General features: G+C 45.2%; 1 protein-coding gene across 1 annotated transcript in view; it reads right to left on the reverse strand.

The window, feature by feature from the left end:
* The window catches only part of ESRRB (estrogen related receptor beta), a 127,646-nt gene that overhangs the window by 22,217 nt on the left and 91,690 nt on the right, over positions 1-13,739 (reverse strand). Inside the window, exon 3 of the mRNA XM_066322008.1 lies at positions 9,543-9,659. Coding sequence (XP_066178105.1) covers positions 9,543-9,659 — 117 coding nt within the window. The remainder of the gene's footprint in view (positions 1-9,542; positions 9,660-13,739) is intronic.

The following is a 13,739-nucleotide window of genomic DNA, read 5'->3' on the forward strand; positions in this document are numbered from 1 at the left end:
AAACAGAAAGACATGACCATTAAAAGTCAGGCCTGCCAAGATGGACAAAGAAACAGACTATAGGGAAAAGCATCTCTGCCCAACAGGAATGCAGGCTGCAAACTGACTAGGCTCTCTTTTGTACGTAGATTCCAACTTGGGAATGAGAAAAGATCCCTTTATACCATATATATAGTATATAAAGTATATAGATTCCTATATACTTTATATATTAGGCTCTAACGCTGTGACAAAAAGCAGCCAGTCCCTAGAGAGTCTTCTGGTAGGTGACTGATGCAATTATCCAACTCATCTGAAGTACAGGAAAACAACCTGAGTGTCACAAATCAGCACAGCCAGAAGAACTCAGTGACTAGGCTGGTGCAGGTGAACAAGCTTGGAAATTACACTTGGAAAGAGAGGGTGGAGAACTATCCTGGGGATGAGGGGAAGTGGAGATGAAAATCCATCTTCTGAGCCTACAAAGAAAATAGATCAGTTCAAGCAGGATGCTGCAGCCTCTTCCACCTTTGATGCTTTCAGGGTTATGTTAGTCAGGTAGGAACTAACTTCTTTGCTGTTGGGCTGATTTAAGAGTCCCTGGACTCAGAGAGACAGGCTAGCCCTGTGATACCTGATTATACCTGGTCCCAGAGGCACTCACATGGCTTGGAGCAGTGAGACAAGGTGTCAGCTCCTCTCTCACAGAAACACAAGCAGCATGTCCCAAACGGCTGGTCCAGAGCATACAGAGTCAGGTGAAACCCACACAACCTGCAAACCAGTCCTTCTCCTCTGCCAATGCCAGCTGCATGGCTGCCAGCTCTGCAGGGCTGTCTGCAGTGCTAGCCACTGCTGTCTCTCAAATGCACATCTTCTTGCCTCTCTTACTTCGGTCCCTCCACTTGGCTCCCGCTGGAAACTCAGGAATTAACAAGGCTTCAAGGGCAAATGGGAATAAAGAATACCTTAGTATCCTGTTCTTTGCAACAACTCTCTTCAATAAGCCCCACACCCACATATTCACTCTGTGTCCACGGTCCATGTAAACCCTGCTTCTTTGCAAACCTTCTCCTTTGACTGCTTCCCCTCCCAGCCCTCCAGACAGTCTGAAGCAGGTCAGCAGCTCTGTTGGTTATGTCACCCACGGCCACAATGCCTGCAGGGGCTCAGGGGCACTGTGCTAAAGGAACAGATGCAGGCACATGCCTACTAGGAGAAGAGCAAGGTCAGCTTTCACAACAGGACCTAAAAGTCAGCCCCACTGACTTTCCAAGAGGTAGAACTCGGAAATAAAGCACCAAAGTGGTGTTTGGTGCCTAGAGGAACCTGCAGCCCTAGGTGTGATTTAACTCACCTTACTTTAGACTTTGATAGCTCCCTTCTGTGCATCTGGGCTCCCTTGACAGGCAGCAGAGAAAAAGGCACCTCCACATTCTGTTCACTGGCCAGACACTTACTTGAGGAGGCATGACAGATACTTCTCTTCAGTGACTACCAAGAGAAACCCTGTGGGGTAAAACCAGTGCTATCTCTAGTCCAGTTTTCTTTCTCAGTGTATTTCAGTGAAGCAGATTTTGGAACAGATAGAGGAGCGTAAGCATGGATCAAGAACAACAATTTTTGGTATGTGACACAATGGAGAGAGAGACCCACTACATGGAAAGAAGTCTACTTGTGACAGGGATCCACAGAGATGAGGGAGTTAGACCCACCAACACAGCAAGCTCTGCTTTGGCCAGCCTCTTACAGCAACTCTGCCTTGAGGCATCTCCTCAAGTCCTCACCTCTGCAGTGACTTTTCTAATATCAGGAACTATTGTCCATTTCTTATTGAATTCTTAAATTGGAACAGCTGTGCCAGGAAGCTGTGAATAAAGACCCTCTCAGGATACTCTGCAAGTCAAGAGCAGACAATCCTCAAAGGTGAGTCAGGGAAAGGGGTTGAGAATCTCAGCAGAGCTGAGTCACTGGTGCACACAGGTCATCAGAATGCCTAAAGTTACTATAGAGCAGTGGGGGCACATATTCAGTCCTATCCCATTCTTGCTTACCTTGAAGAATCTTACCTGCTGTATTGTCAAAACTGCCTAAAAGCTTCTAGGACAACGGCTGGGTTCTAAAAATCCCAGGATGGTTGTTGCAGTTTTTATCTGCTTCCTCTTTTCTGTATGTATTGTAAGAGCACTAAGCATAGTTTTGGTGACACAATACACAAAGTATTTATTGTAAACCTACGTAGAGGTGATGCCTCTCTGAACCCATATAGATGTATATTGATGGAACCTGGACTTCAATGTTTGAAAGAATGGAGATCTAGTTAGGTGTGCTAAGACTCACAAAATTCAAAATGAATGAGAGGAACCAAATTAAACAGATTCATAATCCATTAGATAAGGGAGAAGGTATAGGGATGGTACTGGATGTGCCATTCTTATGTCCAGAAAACAGATACCAAGTGCACTCAGCCCAATGTGCAATTTGTGAAGAGTCCATCTGCTGGAAACCTCCTCTTTGGAGAATTACCATCAACCTGCCAAAGGCAGCACATGCTCTCTGTCACAACTCAGCTCCAGCCGCATTGCAAATGCTCAATTTATGCCTTGGAAAATAGTTGGGTGTGGAAGATAGAGTCATCAAGATGCCACTCACTGCTCCTAGAGATTCTGTTTCAAAGGACAGGGGGTAGCCTGTCTGTTTTTGAACACAAGGATATTTTAGAGAAAGAAAAATAATTTTTTCACTCTCTTTTTTCATTTGGATACCTCCAATAGTGATATTTCTGGCAGCGGCTGGAGGCAGAACACTCTATAAATACAAAGCCATTAAACTGCACACAGCAGCAACCTGATCAGGGCTACCTTTTAATTTCCTGACATGAGCTGGCCACTAACCCAATTACCCAGGGTCCCCGGAGGAGCCCTCATCCTTCCCAGGAAACACAAAGCAAGAACCCAAGCATATTGCAGGGATGTCAGCTGAGCTCTCACTGAAATCAAATATCTTTCTGAGAACACATGGTCTGGAAGCAGGGATGGGGGCAGGAGGGAGAGGCTGCTGGAAGCACTTTGCTCCATTGAGAGATTCTTCCACTTGAAAACAGAAATTAAACACCCTCCATGTGGTTACGTTGCTGAAAACGAGCTCTGCTGTTGCTTCAGTTATCTGGATTTTAGCAGAAGATGAAGGCAAAGTTGTAAGTGGAAGTGATTTGAAATCATCAGTGCTTGGAATCCCTTGCTCAGACACTAGATGACTGCATCAAATTTACAACATCACACAGCCAAGTCTGTCCAGGACGACAGATTTGATTCCTTGTGAAAAAATTATGACATCAGCAGTCAATTAAGGGAAACCAAAGAGTTAGGAATAAACACTAGGGCAATTCCACTGAGTACAGGGTTTCCGAATCAGCCAGGGTCTTGAAGAGGAAATGGATTCAAAAGATAGCTGCTACTGAATTTTGAAGATTAGAGTCTCACCAACTTGGAAGTGGGGATCACCTCCAGCATTCACAGAGATGAAGGTAGTTAGCTAACACAAGGGTTACTAGGTTACTTCAAGTTTCTGGGAGGCAGGATATTCCCAAAGGCACCAGGGAGAGGAAGGAAAGAGGAACAATTAAGAGGAAGATGCGCTGAATGAACTTTGTGGTTCTCTTCTGTAGACTTCTCTTGCCTGTTTCACTGCCTGGTGCTGCAGTGTCAGTATCCACGTATTTCAGCAAACTTTACATCAGAAATAATATTAGATAGATAGGAGTCCAAGAGCTTGGGAGATTTGTAGGAAAGAATTTGGGCTCCTTGTTGAATTTTAATATGTTCTCTAGCATGTCTTATCTAAATGCATTAGGAGCAAAGGACCAAAGCCTGGGAAAGGAATGGTTATCCCTGGGCTTACTACAGCATAACAGTTTTGGGAAGAAAGAAGAGTCATGCAGATAAGATAAATCACACATCTTTACTGGACAGTTGCCTAACTTCACTCTTGCTGTTAGGAAGTCTCTCTTTTCTACATCCAGATCAAGACTATATATTCTTCTACCTTCCTTCTTCTTATTTGTAGACTTCACCCCCACCATGCAAGAGTGATTCTTGAGAGCCAGGAGGCTAGTCCTGAGTACAAATTACCTTCAAGGACGTTCAGAGTGGGGTAAAACACCCTATACAGGACAGGTTTCCTATCCCAGGAATCTCCACTCCTGCTTTTGGCACACATAGTGCATGTACTCCTGCATGAACTCCTATCTTTTACTTTCAGAAATAAGCTATACCTGGTCTATCACAGGACACATCCCCAGGATCCTTTTAATCTTTGCCCTCTTTCTTGGAAGCCAACCAGTGACACTTGCAAGAAACTGGGCAGAAGTCACTCATACATCCCAGAAAGCTGCACTTAGGACTCAGTCATGAGCAGGACTCTGAGCAGACAAGTCTCAGCACTGGCAGAGAGCAGAGGACAACTTCAGCAACATTACATACAGTACTTGTGTTAAGAAGGAAAACAAGACTCAAAGGCTGGGGGAATAATCAATGGCATTTCAAAGCCTGGATATTTTTTACAGACATTTTCTTTGCTGTGTGGTTTTCTGCTGTGATGTGACACAACTGCATGTGCAGGCACTTTACAAAAAGCATTTTGTGGCCCAGCTTTGCTTCTTTTTCAGAACTGTTTATGCTCTATTTGGGTCTCTGCAGATGTGGCAGCACAGAACAGGGAACATAGCTTTAGAAACTATACAGTCCTTTGAAGAAAATGTTCTGCAGGCCTTTGACAAGAGAAAGGACCAAACACCCAAACAGCCAGTCTGTCCTCTTGTGTGGTACCGTTTGATATGTCTGATACTGCTCCTCCTCCACTTGCCTGTCTGTCATTTCCAGCCAAAGACGAGTTCTGTAATGAGAGGCCTTGATGTTTCATTGCAATTCACCTGTTATCCCCATCCCTCTTCTGATGATACACAACATTTCCCTGATGTAGTACTACATGTGACTGCATTGATGTGACACAGTTTTGGTGGCAGGAGACTGAAAGGGTGGTTTCTGTGAGAAGACACCAGAAACTGCCCCCATGTCCACTCCAGACAGCTCCAAAACGGACCCACCACTGCCCAAAGCTCAGAAATGCTGATGGTGCCTCTGTGAAAACACATTCAAGAAAAGGTAAAAGAAGCTGAGAGAAAGGCATGAGAAAATACAGAAGAAACAGCCCTACTGATACCAAGGTCAGAGAAGAGGAGGTGCCCCTGGTTCAGAGAGGCAGCAGAGGTGTGCAGGGCAAAGTTGTGAGGTCACGTTTAACCAGCCAACCAATGTCCAAAATGAAACCTCTGAGCCCACATACACAAGCCTCGTGTCATCTGAAATTACATCCGCCTCTTGAAGACAAACAAATTGCTGTAGAACAGAAAGGTTATGGGTGGCTAGAACATAAATGGCAAGGGTACATTCTTCCTAAAACTGACAAGGTATACTGAGTTTTTAAAGGAGTTTTGAGCAGCCAACCTGCTGAAATTCCTCTATCATTCCAGAAATCCAGGAAGATCTAGATCTACTCTGTAGAGGCCAGAGTTAAAGAACTACATTTAGTCACGTAGGCACAAGACAGACAGCGATGTCAGCAAGGAGAGGCAATGGGGTGGACAAACCCTGGGATTCCCAGCTCTGAATAACACCTCTCCACTGCAAGTTGCAGGGCACTCTTTTCCTGCACTGGCCATTCCCCCATGCCAGACATATCTCCATTTGGGGTGAGCAGTATCACGGGTTGCTCAGGATTCCCTGATTTTTGCAGAGCAGGGGGACAAAGCTGTGAAGATGCCCATCTCCACTGCCTGCAGGCTGGTGGTTCAGCAAGGCAAAGAGCAGCAGAGCACAGATTTTCTGGGGAAAGCGTGTCCCTGCATGAGCACTGGGACTGGAGTCTGCCGAATGCTGGACTTCAGATTCAGCAGGTTCCCACACAAGCCTGCTAGGGCTAATTAATGCTCCCTTGGGGCACACTCCAGATGGAAGGGGAAGGTGAGAGACAGGCAGCCAGACAGGCCAACACTTCAGACATCTGAGCCAGTTGGGCTCTGTGGGCAGAGCTTTCTGCTTGCCACTTTCCCCAGTGAGTCTTGCCCGCTCTGCAGCATCACGCCAGGAGAACCTGAGACAGCAGAGCTCTGGTGTCCATGCAGTTCCCTTGTTGCAATACATTGATCAGAGCTCTCTTAAAGAAAGTGGCCTGGATATCTGAGACACCTATTGATTGCTCCATTGGCTCTCTTCCTGCCCTGATCCTCATTCACTCGGCATTGCCTGAATAACCTGCATGTCTATGTTAAGGCCAGTCTCCCCGGGTCTTAAAGGGCTACATTCACAGCTTTCTGCCTAGCTGCAGGCCGTGCAGGGAGATGTCTAGTGACCCTTATATGCAGTCCCCAGGGGAGGATCCAAGTCTCTCCTGCAGCATCAAGGTGAGCATTTCAAGTGTAAAGCAGACCCTGAAGTCAGAGTTAGTTGTTTTTGTGTTTTTGTCACCTTTGAGTACTGATGCCTTCTGCTCGAAGAACAAGGTAACCGGCCCAGCAGGCAGGAGGTGGCATGTAAATCATGTATGGCAACAACAATCAGGAAAACGAGAAGAAACCACGAAGCTCTTAACTAGTTACTAATGGAGTATCATATTCTTTTTGACCAAAAGGATAGTCTCTTTACACAGAAACATCCCCACTAAGTTACAAGCCCACTGGCTTGCCCAAGGACATCGAGGAGAAAACTGTGTAGAGAAGAACTGATTTCTAGATCTTGCCTTTAACCAAAGGACTGCTTTTCTCCAAACTTTTGATAATCAAGCATGACTTAGCAACCTTCTGCCATGCATGAACCCAGGGATGATGAGAAAGGTACACCAAGGCAAAGTAGGAAGGGGATCTATTAAAAAGAAAAAATAATCATAGCCCAAATATCAAGGGACATCTTGTCCTAATGAGAGTTTGGAAATTGCAGAATAGGCCCTCTGGGGAAACCAAAACATCAGGGATTTTAAAAAACAGTTGAACTACTAGAATGGTACAGTTGGGAACACTTGTGCCTTGGCAGAGAAAGGGGATGGATGAGCTAATAGAATGACAGATCAGAGATGGAAAAGACCAATGAACCTTTTCTAATCTGAAATCCCTCGTCAATTCTGCATTTTGAGCAATTCAAACAATTATGGATTTGTTCTTTCTAGAAACTCTTGGCTCTATGGAGACCAAACAGTGTAACAGCATTTTTCTTCCTTCTTGGATTTGGCTTTTAAAGATGTGTATTGATTGAATTCTGTATACTAATACTTTGTGCTTCCACCAAGCTTCACACAAAGTTAACTAATTGGTCCTCACAATTCTTTTGCAAAGCAAAGCAGTATGACCCTTATTTCTCAGCTTGGGATACTGAGCAAAAGAAAGGAAAAAAGATGCCTGCCCAAAAGATCACTTGACCACTCTCTGTTAGGACACACGACCCCTATTTGCAGATTGCTAGGGTAGTCTTCTCTGCTCCTCTTCATATTATCATGTGCTCTTGTATCCCATTGCTATCAATAAATCTTTATGCTGTATTTTCCACAGCTCTAAATATTATGGGCAAGATCACAGATACACTAACATCAATAGCAAACCATCTTTCCCCAGTGACTTTAATGATGCCTGATCAATCCCTGTATGAATAACTAAATACACTTCAGCACAAAAGCAGCCATAGAGTCAAATTTCAGTTTGCCATGAGTAGTATCCCACAGAGTTCAGGAGTTCAGGCACTGCATGGCGTGAGTGAATTTACACTGCTTTCCAGGCTAACCCTGGTCTGGAAGGAGTTAACTATTTTCACAGAACTTGGAGGCTAAGACATAAAACCCTTCACAGGACCCTGCTCTGAACAGTGCTGAACTCCCACAACTGGAAGCAGAGATGCCCTGACCACACAGTCAGGACACCAGCACTGGCTCCTGTGACTGTTCCCCCAGCTCCAGGAGGCTCAATGCTCAGATGCAGGACAGCAGAGACACTGGCAGCCAGCAACCCTGAACCTGTGCTGCTGCTCTGCAGAATGACTGGAACCACTATAGGCATTTAAAGTTCTTTTATGGGATTCATACGAATAAGCTACAGTGCAATAACAACCTGCACTCCTACTAAAGCCAGTGTCACGAGTGTGTATTTGCTTTAGAGGGTAAGGGGATAAATCCCCTCCCTGAACTACCACGTGAAGAGAAGCAGGTTTCCAGTGGTCTCCAACTGCAAAGTAGGTGCCTCTCTCCCAGCAGGAGATCAAGATCCTCTGAGTCTAACACCTCTACACTTAGGACAGGATGGGCCAAACTACAGAAGCTGGCATCTCCTCCCCTTGGTAACTTGTATGCTCAAGAAGGAAGATATTTAACCACAGAAACTACAAATCCATCAAGGGACAAAACAGGTTTAGTGTCTAATCTACATTCTTACCAACACTGGCTGTCACCAACCTGCCTCTCAAGAAATGAGAGAGGTCTAGTGAGAAGCAATACACACTCAACTGACACTGTACAATTTATTATCAGCTACTGTGATGTTATGATCTGGAAGAAAGTTGTATGTTGGCATCTTGGCTCCAGCACACAAGACTTGTGCATAACCACAGCCAGCAGCTGTGTCTTGAGGTTAAGCTGAGAGGACCTTGCTCTGCTGGTATAGCAATGCAGAGGGTTATGTGCAGTGCTTCTGCTTCCTTCCCCTCCTCCCCTCACGGCCTTTCCCAGAAGGACCCAAGGGAAACAAACCTTTAAAGTCAATCCATAAGAATGTGTTTAATTGCCACTGAATTCCCTGTGGTTCCTCTTGAATGGACAAGGATTGAAAAGGGGGGCGTAGGAGGAAAAACAGCACAGGAGAGAAGCTGAACACTGCTCAAAGAGCACTGAACAGATCAATAGGCTGAGCAAAACACAAGCTGAGTATGCAGGGCAGGGGACCCGCAGCTCCCAGACAAACCTGTGCTACCAACCATCTTCAGAAAGTCTCCTGAGTGGTAATACAGGCAGCCTTCAATGCACACTGTGCCACAGCTCTGCATTAACCCCATGCTTCCCTTATGAAGAGCTGCCAACCCAGTCATGATCACGGAAGAGTCTCCTCCTCAACACCAAAGAATTACTGGGGTGCTGTGTCTTGTGAGACCTCTCTCTGGGAAGGTTGTGTCATCTCGGGTCAGACCAACACACCCTGGCAGACTGCCAAAGGGTGCAAGAAGAGAAATACCCTTCAGCCCAGGGCTCCTTTGGGAAAGGAAAGAGTCTGGTACCATCAGTTTCCAGTTATTTGTTGAATTTGCAAGTACTAGAAGTAATATCCAAGCATGAGAGCACTGATTAGAACCACTCTCCTCTCTGGACTGCCCTCTTGCTCACTGCCCATCCTGACTCTCTTACAAAGCCTGTAGAAAGACACATTCAGAAACACAAAGAGGGCAAGCATGTAGTTAGCCTAGGCGATTCTGCAAGGTCTGGAATCTCAGGCACTGTCAGGACAGAGGAAAATTCTCATTCTGACTCTGTCTTACCTTCTTTTAGCATCCCCACTTTGAGGCATTTCATGAAGCGACAGGCCTGACAGGACTTGCGCCTCCGTTTCGTGATCTCACACTCATTGGTGGCCGGGCAGCTGTATTCAATATTCCCTGCAATCAAACACAGAGATGGTCACCCAGGAAGCATGTTCTCCCCACGGACCCAGGGACAGGCTACAGATATTCCCACTACCCTCAGTCTGTAATGTTGTGTGTTTGCTCATTCACTTACACACACATCCTCTGAGACTTTACCCCGCTGACCTAGCCAAGGGGATGACTGCAGAGCTGGGCTTTCAGGCTCGTGTCCTGCAGGCATGTTGTCATCCTTGTGCTGCACCCCTTGTAACCTGGCCTGCTCCCTGAAGTCCAGGGATGAGAGTGGGAGCAGTTCAGACATTACTAGAATTTCCTTTACTGCTGGTCTTGCTCTATGTCTGTGGGATGGATGTCACCTGTCCTTTTCTGTCCTGCCTGGGGAACCAGGGAGCTCAGAGACAGCATTTCCTCCCTTGCTTCCTCCTGCCAGCTGGCATAACATAGGTAGCAGGGAAGCAATAGGTCTCCACTGAGAAAGGTGAGTAAAACATCCTGTAAAATGAACATGGGTTCTCTGTGCTAATCTTTACATTTTGACTTTATTAAGTGCACTTGCTCTCATCCTCTGCACAGATCATTATCTTTTCTTCACTCATTCCCTTTTATTTATGATCATCCCTCAACACTGCCTATAAGACAAAAAGAGAAAGAAGCACCTCAGTTTTATTTCTACTCACATCACATTTTATTGTAAGCCAAGAATATAACCAAAACATGGATGCAAGGGTCTGATAAGAGGATGTAAGTGGAATTATGCTGGATCACAGTGTAAAGCAACAATTATTTACTACTAGAAGGCAACAAACAGAAATGGCCATCTCCATCCTGCCGTTCACTTTGAGCTGATGTTTCTGAGGAGGGCTATTCAGTATTTGCTGTGGAGCTGGACTGGAAGTCTAAACTGGGCACTGGATGCAATGACAATGACAATACATTTAAGGCAGTCTAGTTACTGGTAAATCAGGCAGCACTGGAAAAGGTACCTAAGCTCTACAGTCAGTGGAACAATGAAAAAGTTGGTTTAATGGTTTAGAGTAGGAAACTGAGATTTGAGATTTCAATCAGAGCTGTAGGGAGAAGTGTAGGGAAGAGCTGAGAGAACACACAAGATGGACTTTGTATAGCATCAAATTAGAAGTGGAGTTTACAGTTTAGTAATACTGCCACAGGACTTGGTTTTTATTCCTACTTTTGTAACAGATTTTTGTGTTTTGTGCAAGACCATTCCCTCCCCTAAATAAAGATTAACAATCTGACACATATCAATCTCTGGAGGTGGTAACTAGACCTTGGGTTCGTTAAACTATTGGAAAGCCCACTGGATTTCTGAGTGGAAAAACAGAATCAAAAGAAAGCAAGCACCATTTGATTTATCTCATTATTCTTGGCCCATGCTGAGGAGCATCCCCAAAACCTAAAGGTGGTCAGCCTACTAGCTCTAAACATTCTGCCTCTTGCTTCTTGTTTTGTCACAAAACCTGCAACTTTCCCCTAAGCTTCAGCCCAGCCACCCCACTCCTCTCATCACTGCTCATCTGCCCCCAAATGCAGTTTTGTCAGCAAGAGCAGAGTGTGCTGCACAAGTTGCTTCCATTCAGGCTGTATTTCGTCATTGTGCAGCATCTGAATTTCAATAGCCAGCCATGTATCAACATTCTCAGAGAGCTGGAAATTGAGATTCATGCTAGATCTCAAGGTAATAAACAAATTCCTGTTCTAGACACAGAGCTCCAGCACATTACAGACCCATGGGCACAGTGGCCCTGATCTCATGATCAGACACTTGCTGTGCCCCACACAGGAAGGAACAAAACAGGAGCAAACCTGGGAAAAAAACATTCAGACACAGTCTCACTTTGGGAGGTTTTGTCTTTGTCTGAATGCCAACCTTTCTCACCAAAACCAGGATCAGAGCTCTGGAGAGATGCAAGATTTCATGTTTTGTGGTCCAAAAGCAAAAAATCTGGCCCCTAACACACAGACACTACAGTAAGGCCACTGAGCTTTTATAGCAGTGGGAGACAGTGACAGCTCTCATCTGGAAGCTCAAGGTCCCTGCACAGTCTCAAGCAGATCCTCAAGCTTCCCATACCTCTATCCCTTGCATCCTTTGACAAGCATGGTATTGGAAAGAGTCTACAAAACCTACATCACAAGTGAATGGGAGAGTGTCAGAGTATGTGAAGGTGCTGGTTACCACACACACACTCCATGTGCACCCCGAATAAGCAGTTCCCAGAGACATGTCTGTACTGGGATCATGATTGCTGAAGGAGCCTCAGAGGAGGCTAAGCACTGGGAGTTTCAGATCAGCCACGCTGTGCACTGCAAAGACTGAGAGCCACAGCTGGGGGCAAGGCCTGCCATTGCTGCAGGAAGAAGGGACATCACCAGGGAAGGCACAATCACCATTACCCAAATTACCCAAGTAGAACTCGACCAGAAAAAAAAATGTTGTTTCCAAAAGTTTACCAGAGTTCTCGGATTTTTTTTTCTTCCTTTTTTTTTTTTTTTGGTCTCAATTTCTTTTATGGGTCCTGGGGCTGGCTGCCAGCACAGTGAGTTGCTCACAGCTCCCTGTAATTTCTGTAAGTGCCCTGTGATAAAGTGATGAGATTAACTCATCGAAATTCCAACAGCCTCCCAGTGGCTGGCAGTCACACCACCAGCCCAGCTGCCAGCACAGGGGCTTCAGGGAGAGCTTCCCCTCACTGCAGCAGCTGGGGATGCTGCAAAGTCCTGCAGGAGAGTGTCAGCACACAAAAAGGTGCACACACACACGGACGTCTCTGTCTGCAACAGAGTGTGAGTCAAGTCTCTCTGTGTCATGAACTGTAATTATGTGCGCCCAAAGGAAGGGGCAGAAAAGGGAATAATTCAACAGACAAGGCTTTGCTTTGAGCTGTTGCTTGTTAGAGAGGTTTCCTTTACTCAGAAAATATTTACATTTGACCTGAAAAAATGGTAGAACCTCACCGATGCCATGGCACAGGATTTACCTAAAAAATGGCTTCAAAAATCAAGTGGTAGGTGAAGAGATTAGAGTTTGGATTTCTTCTTAGCCTTCATATATCACCTTGGAGGGCAAATCACTTCCTCTCTATGTCCTAGTTTGCTCATCTGAAAAATGTAATGAACACCAAACCTACCTTCTGGAGAGACTGCGAGTCTTTATTCATTAAGGTGTAACTGTACTTTAAAGCCTTTAGATGAGAGATGCTACAAAACAGCAGAGGAATATTGAAGTGATAGATTATGGGTTTTTAGGCTGGAGAACTGCAAAACTACCCAATTTTTCTGCAAAATTAGGCTTCTGACTATTAAATGATTTGGAACATAATTTCTAGTGTATAACAGAAGCACGTGAAAATTGCACACCAAAACTTCATAATGCAAGAGACCATATATTCACTGTACCTCTTTGGAACAGGATGGACTGGGAAGATAAGGATGCCACCCCGAGCTTGGGGAGCACAGTAAAGTCCCACCCATCTCCTGCTTAAATCAGGGACAGTGTCCTCAGAGGAACTGAGCTTGAAATCAGTACAGCACTGAGGACCCAAGCTACTCCCTGCTTACTACCTCTCCATCTTTCTGCAAGGAAATGCAAGAAAGACTAGATAAAAACAGCCAAGAAAGTTCTTAAATAATTTTCAGCTTCTGATCGCTAAAAAGCCCATCTTGCTTTTTCTTGTTTCTTCTTCATGGTCATTCACTTCAATTAGTCCTTCTAACTGAGGTATCATAGCTCAAGTCCTGGTGTGAGAAGAGTTACTTTGTGAAAATCTGAGGAAAATCTCTCCCTCATCTGCATGAGGTAAGAAGAGCTATTTTTTAAGCCTCAGCTTTCAAAGAAAAGGATTCAAATAAAGCTAGGAGGAAAACGGGATACATACGGGTGTAACACCAGCACTGCCTCAAGGTTGGCACACCTGGCTCCTGTTCACAAAGAGGGCATGGACATTTCACAAAACCTCACTCAAATCAGCCTCCTGCTTGCACAAGCACGCAGGATAGGGGCTCTAGGGCTCCCTGTTGTCAGCAACTTTGTCTGTAGGGTTTCTGACAGAGAAATATTTTACAGAATATTCT

Source organism: Sylvia atricapilla, chromosome 6 (assembly GCF_009819655.1).
Source record: "Sylvia atricapilla isolate bSylAtr1 chromosome 6, bSylAtr1.pri, whole genome shotgun sequence".
Classification (NCBI taxonomy): Eukaryota; Metazoa; Chordata; class Aves; order Passeriformes; family Sylviidae; genus Sylvia; species Sylvia atricapilla.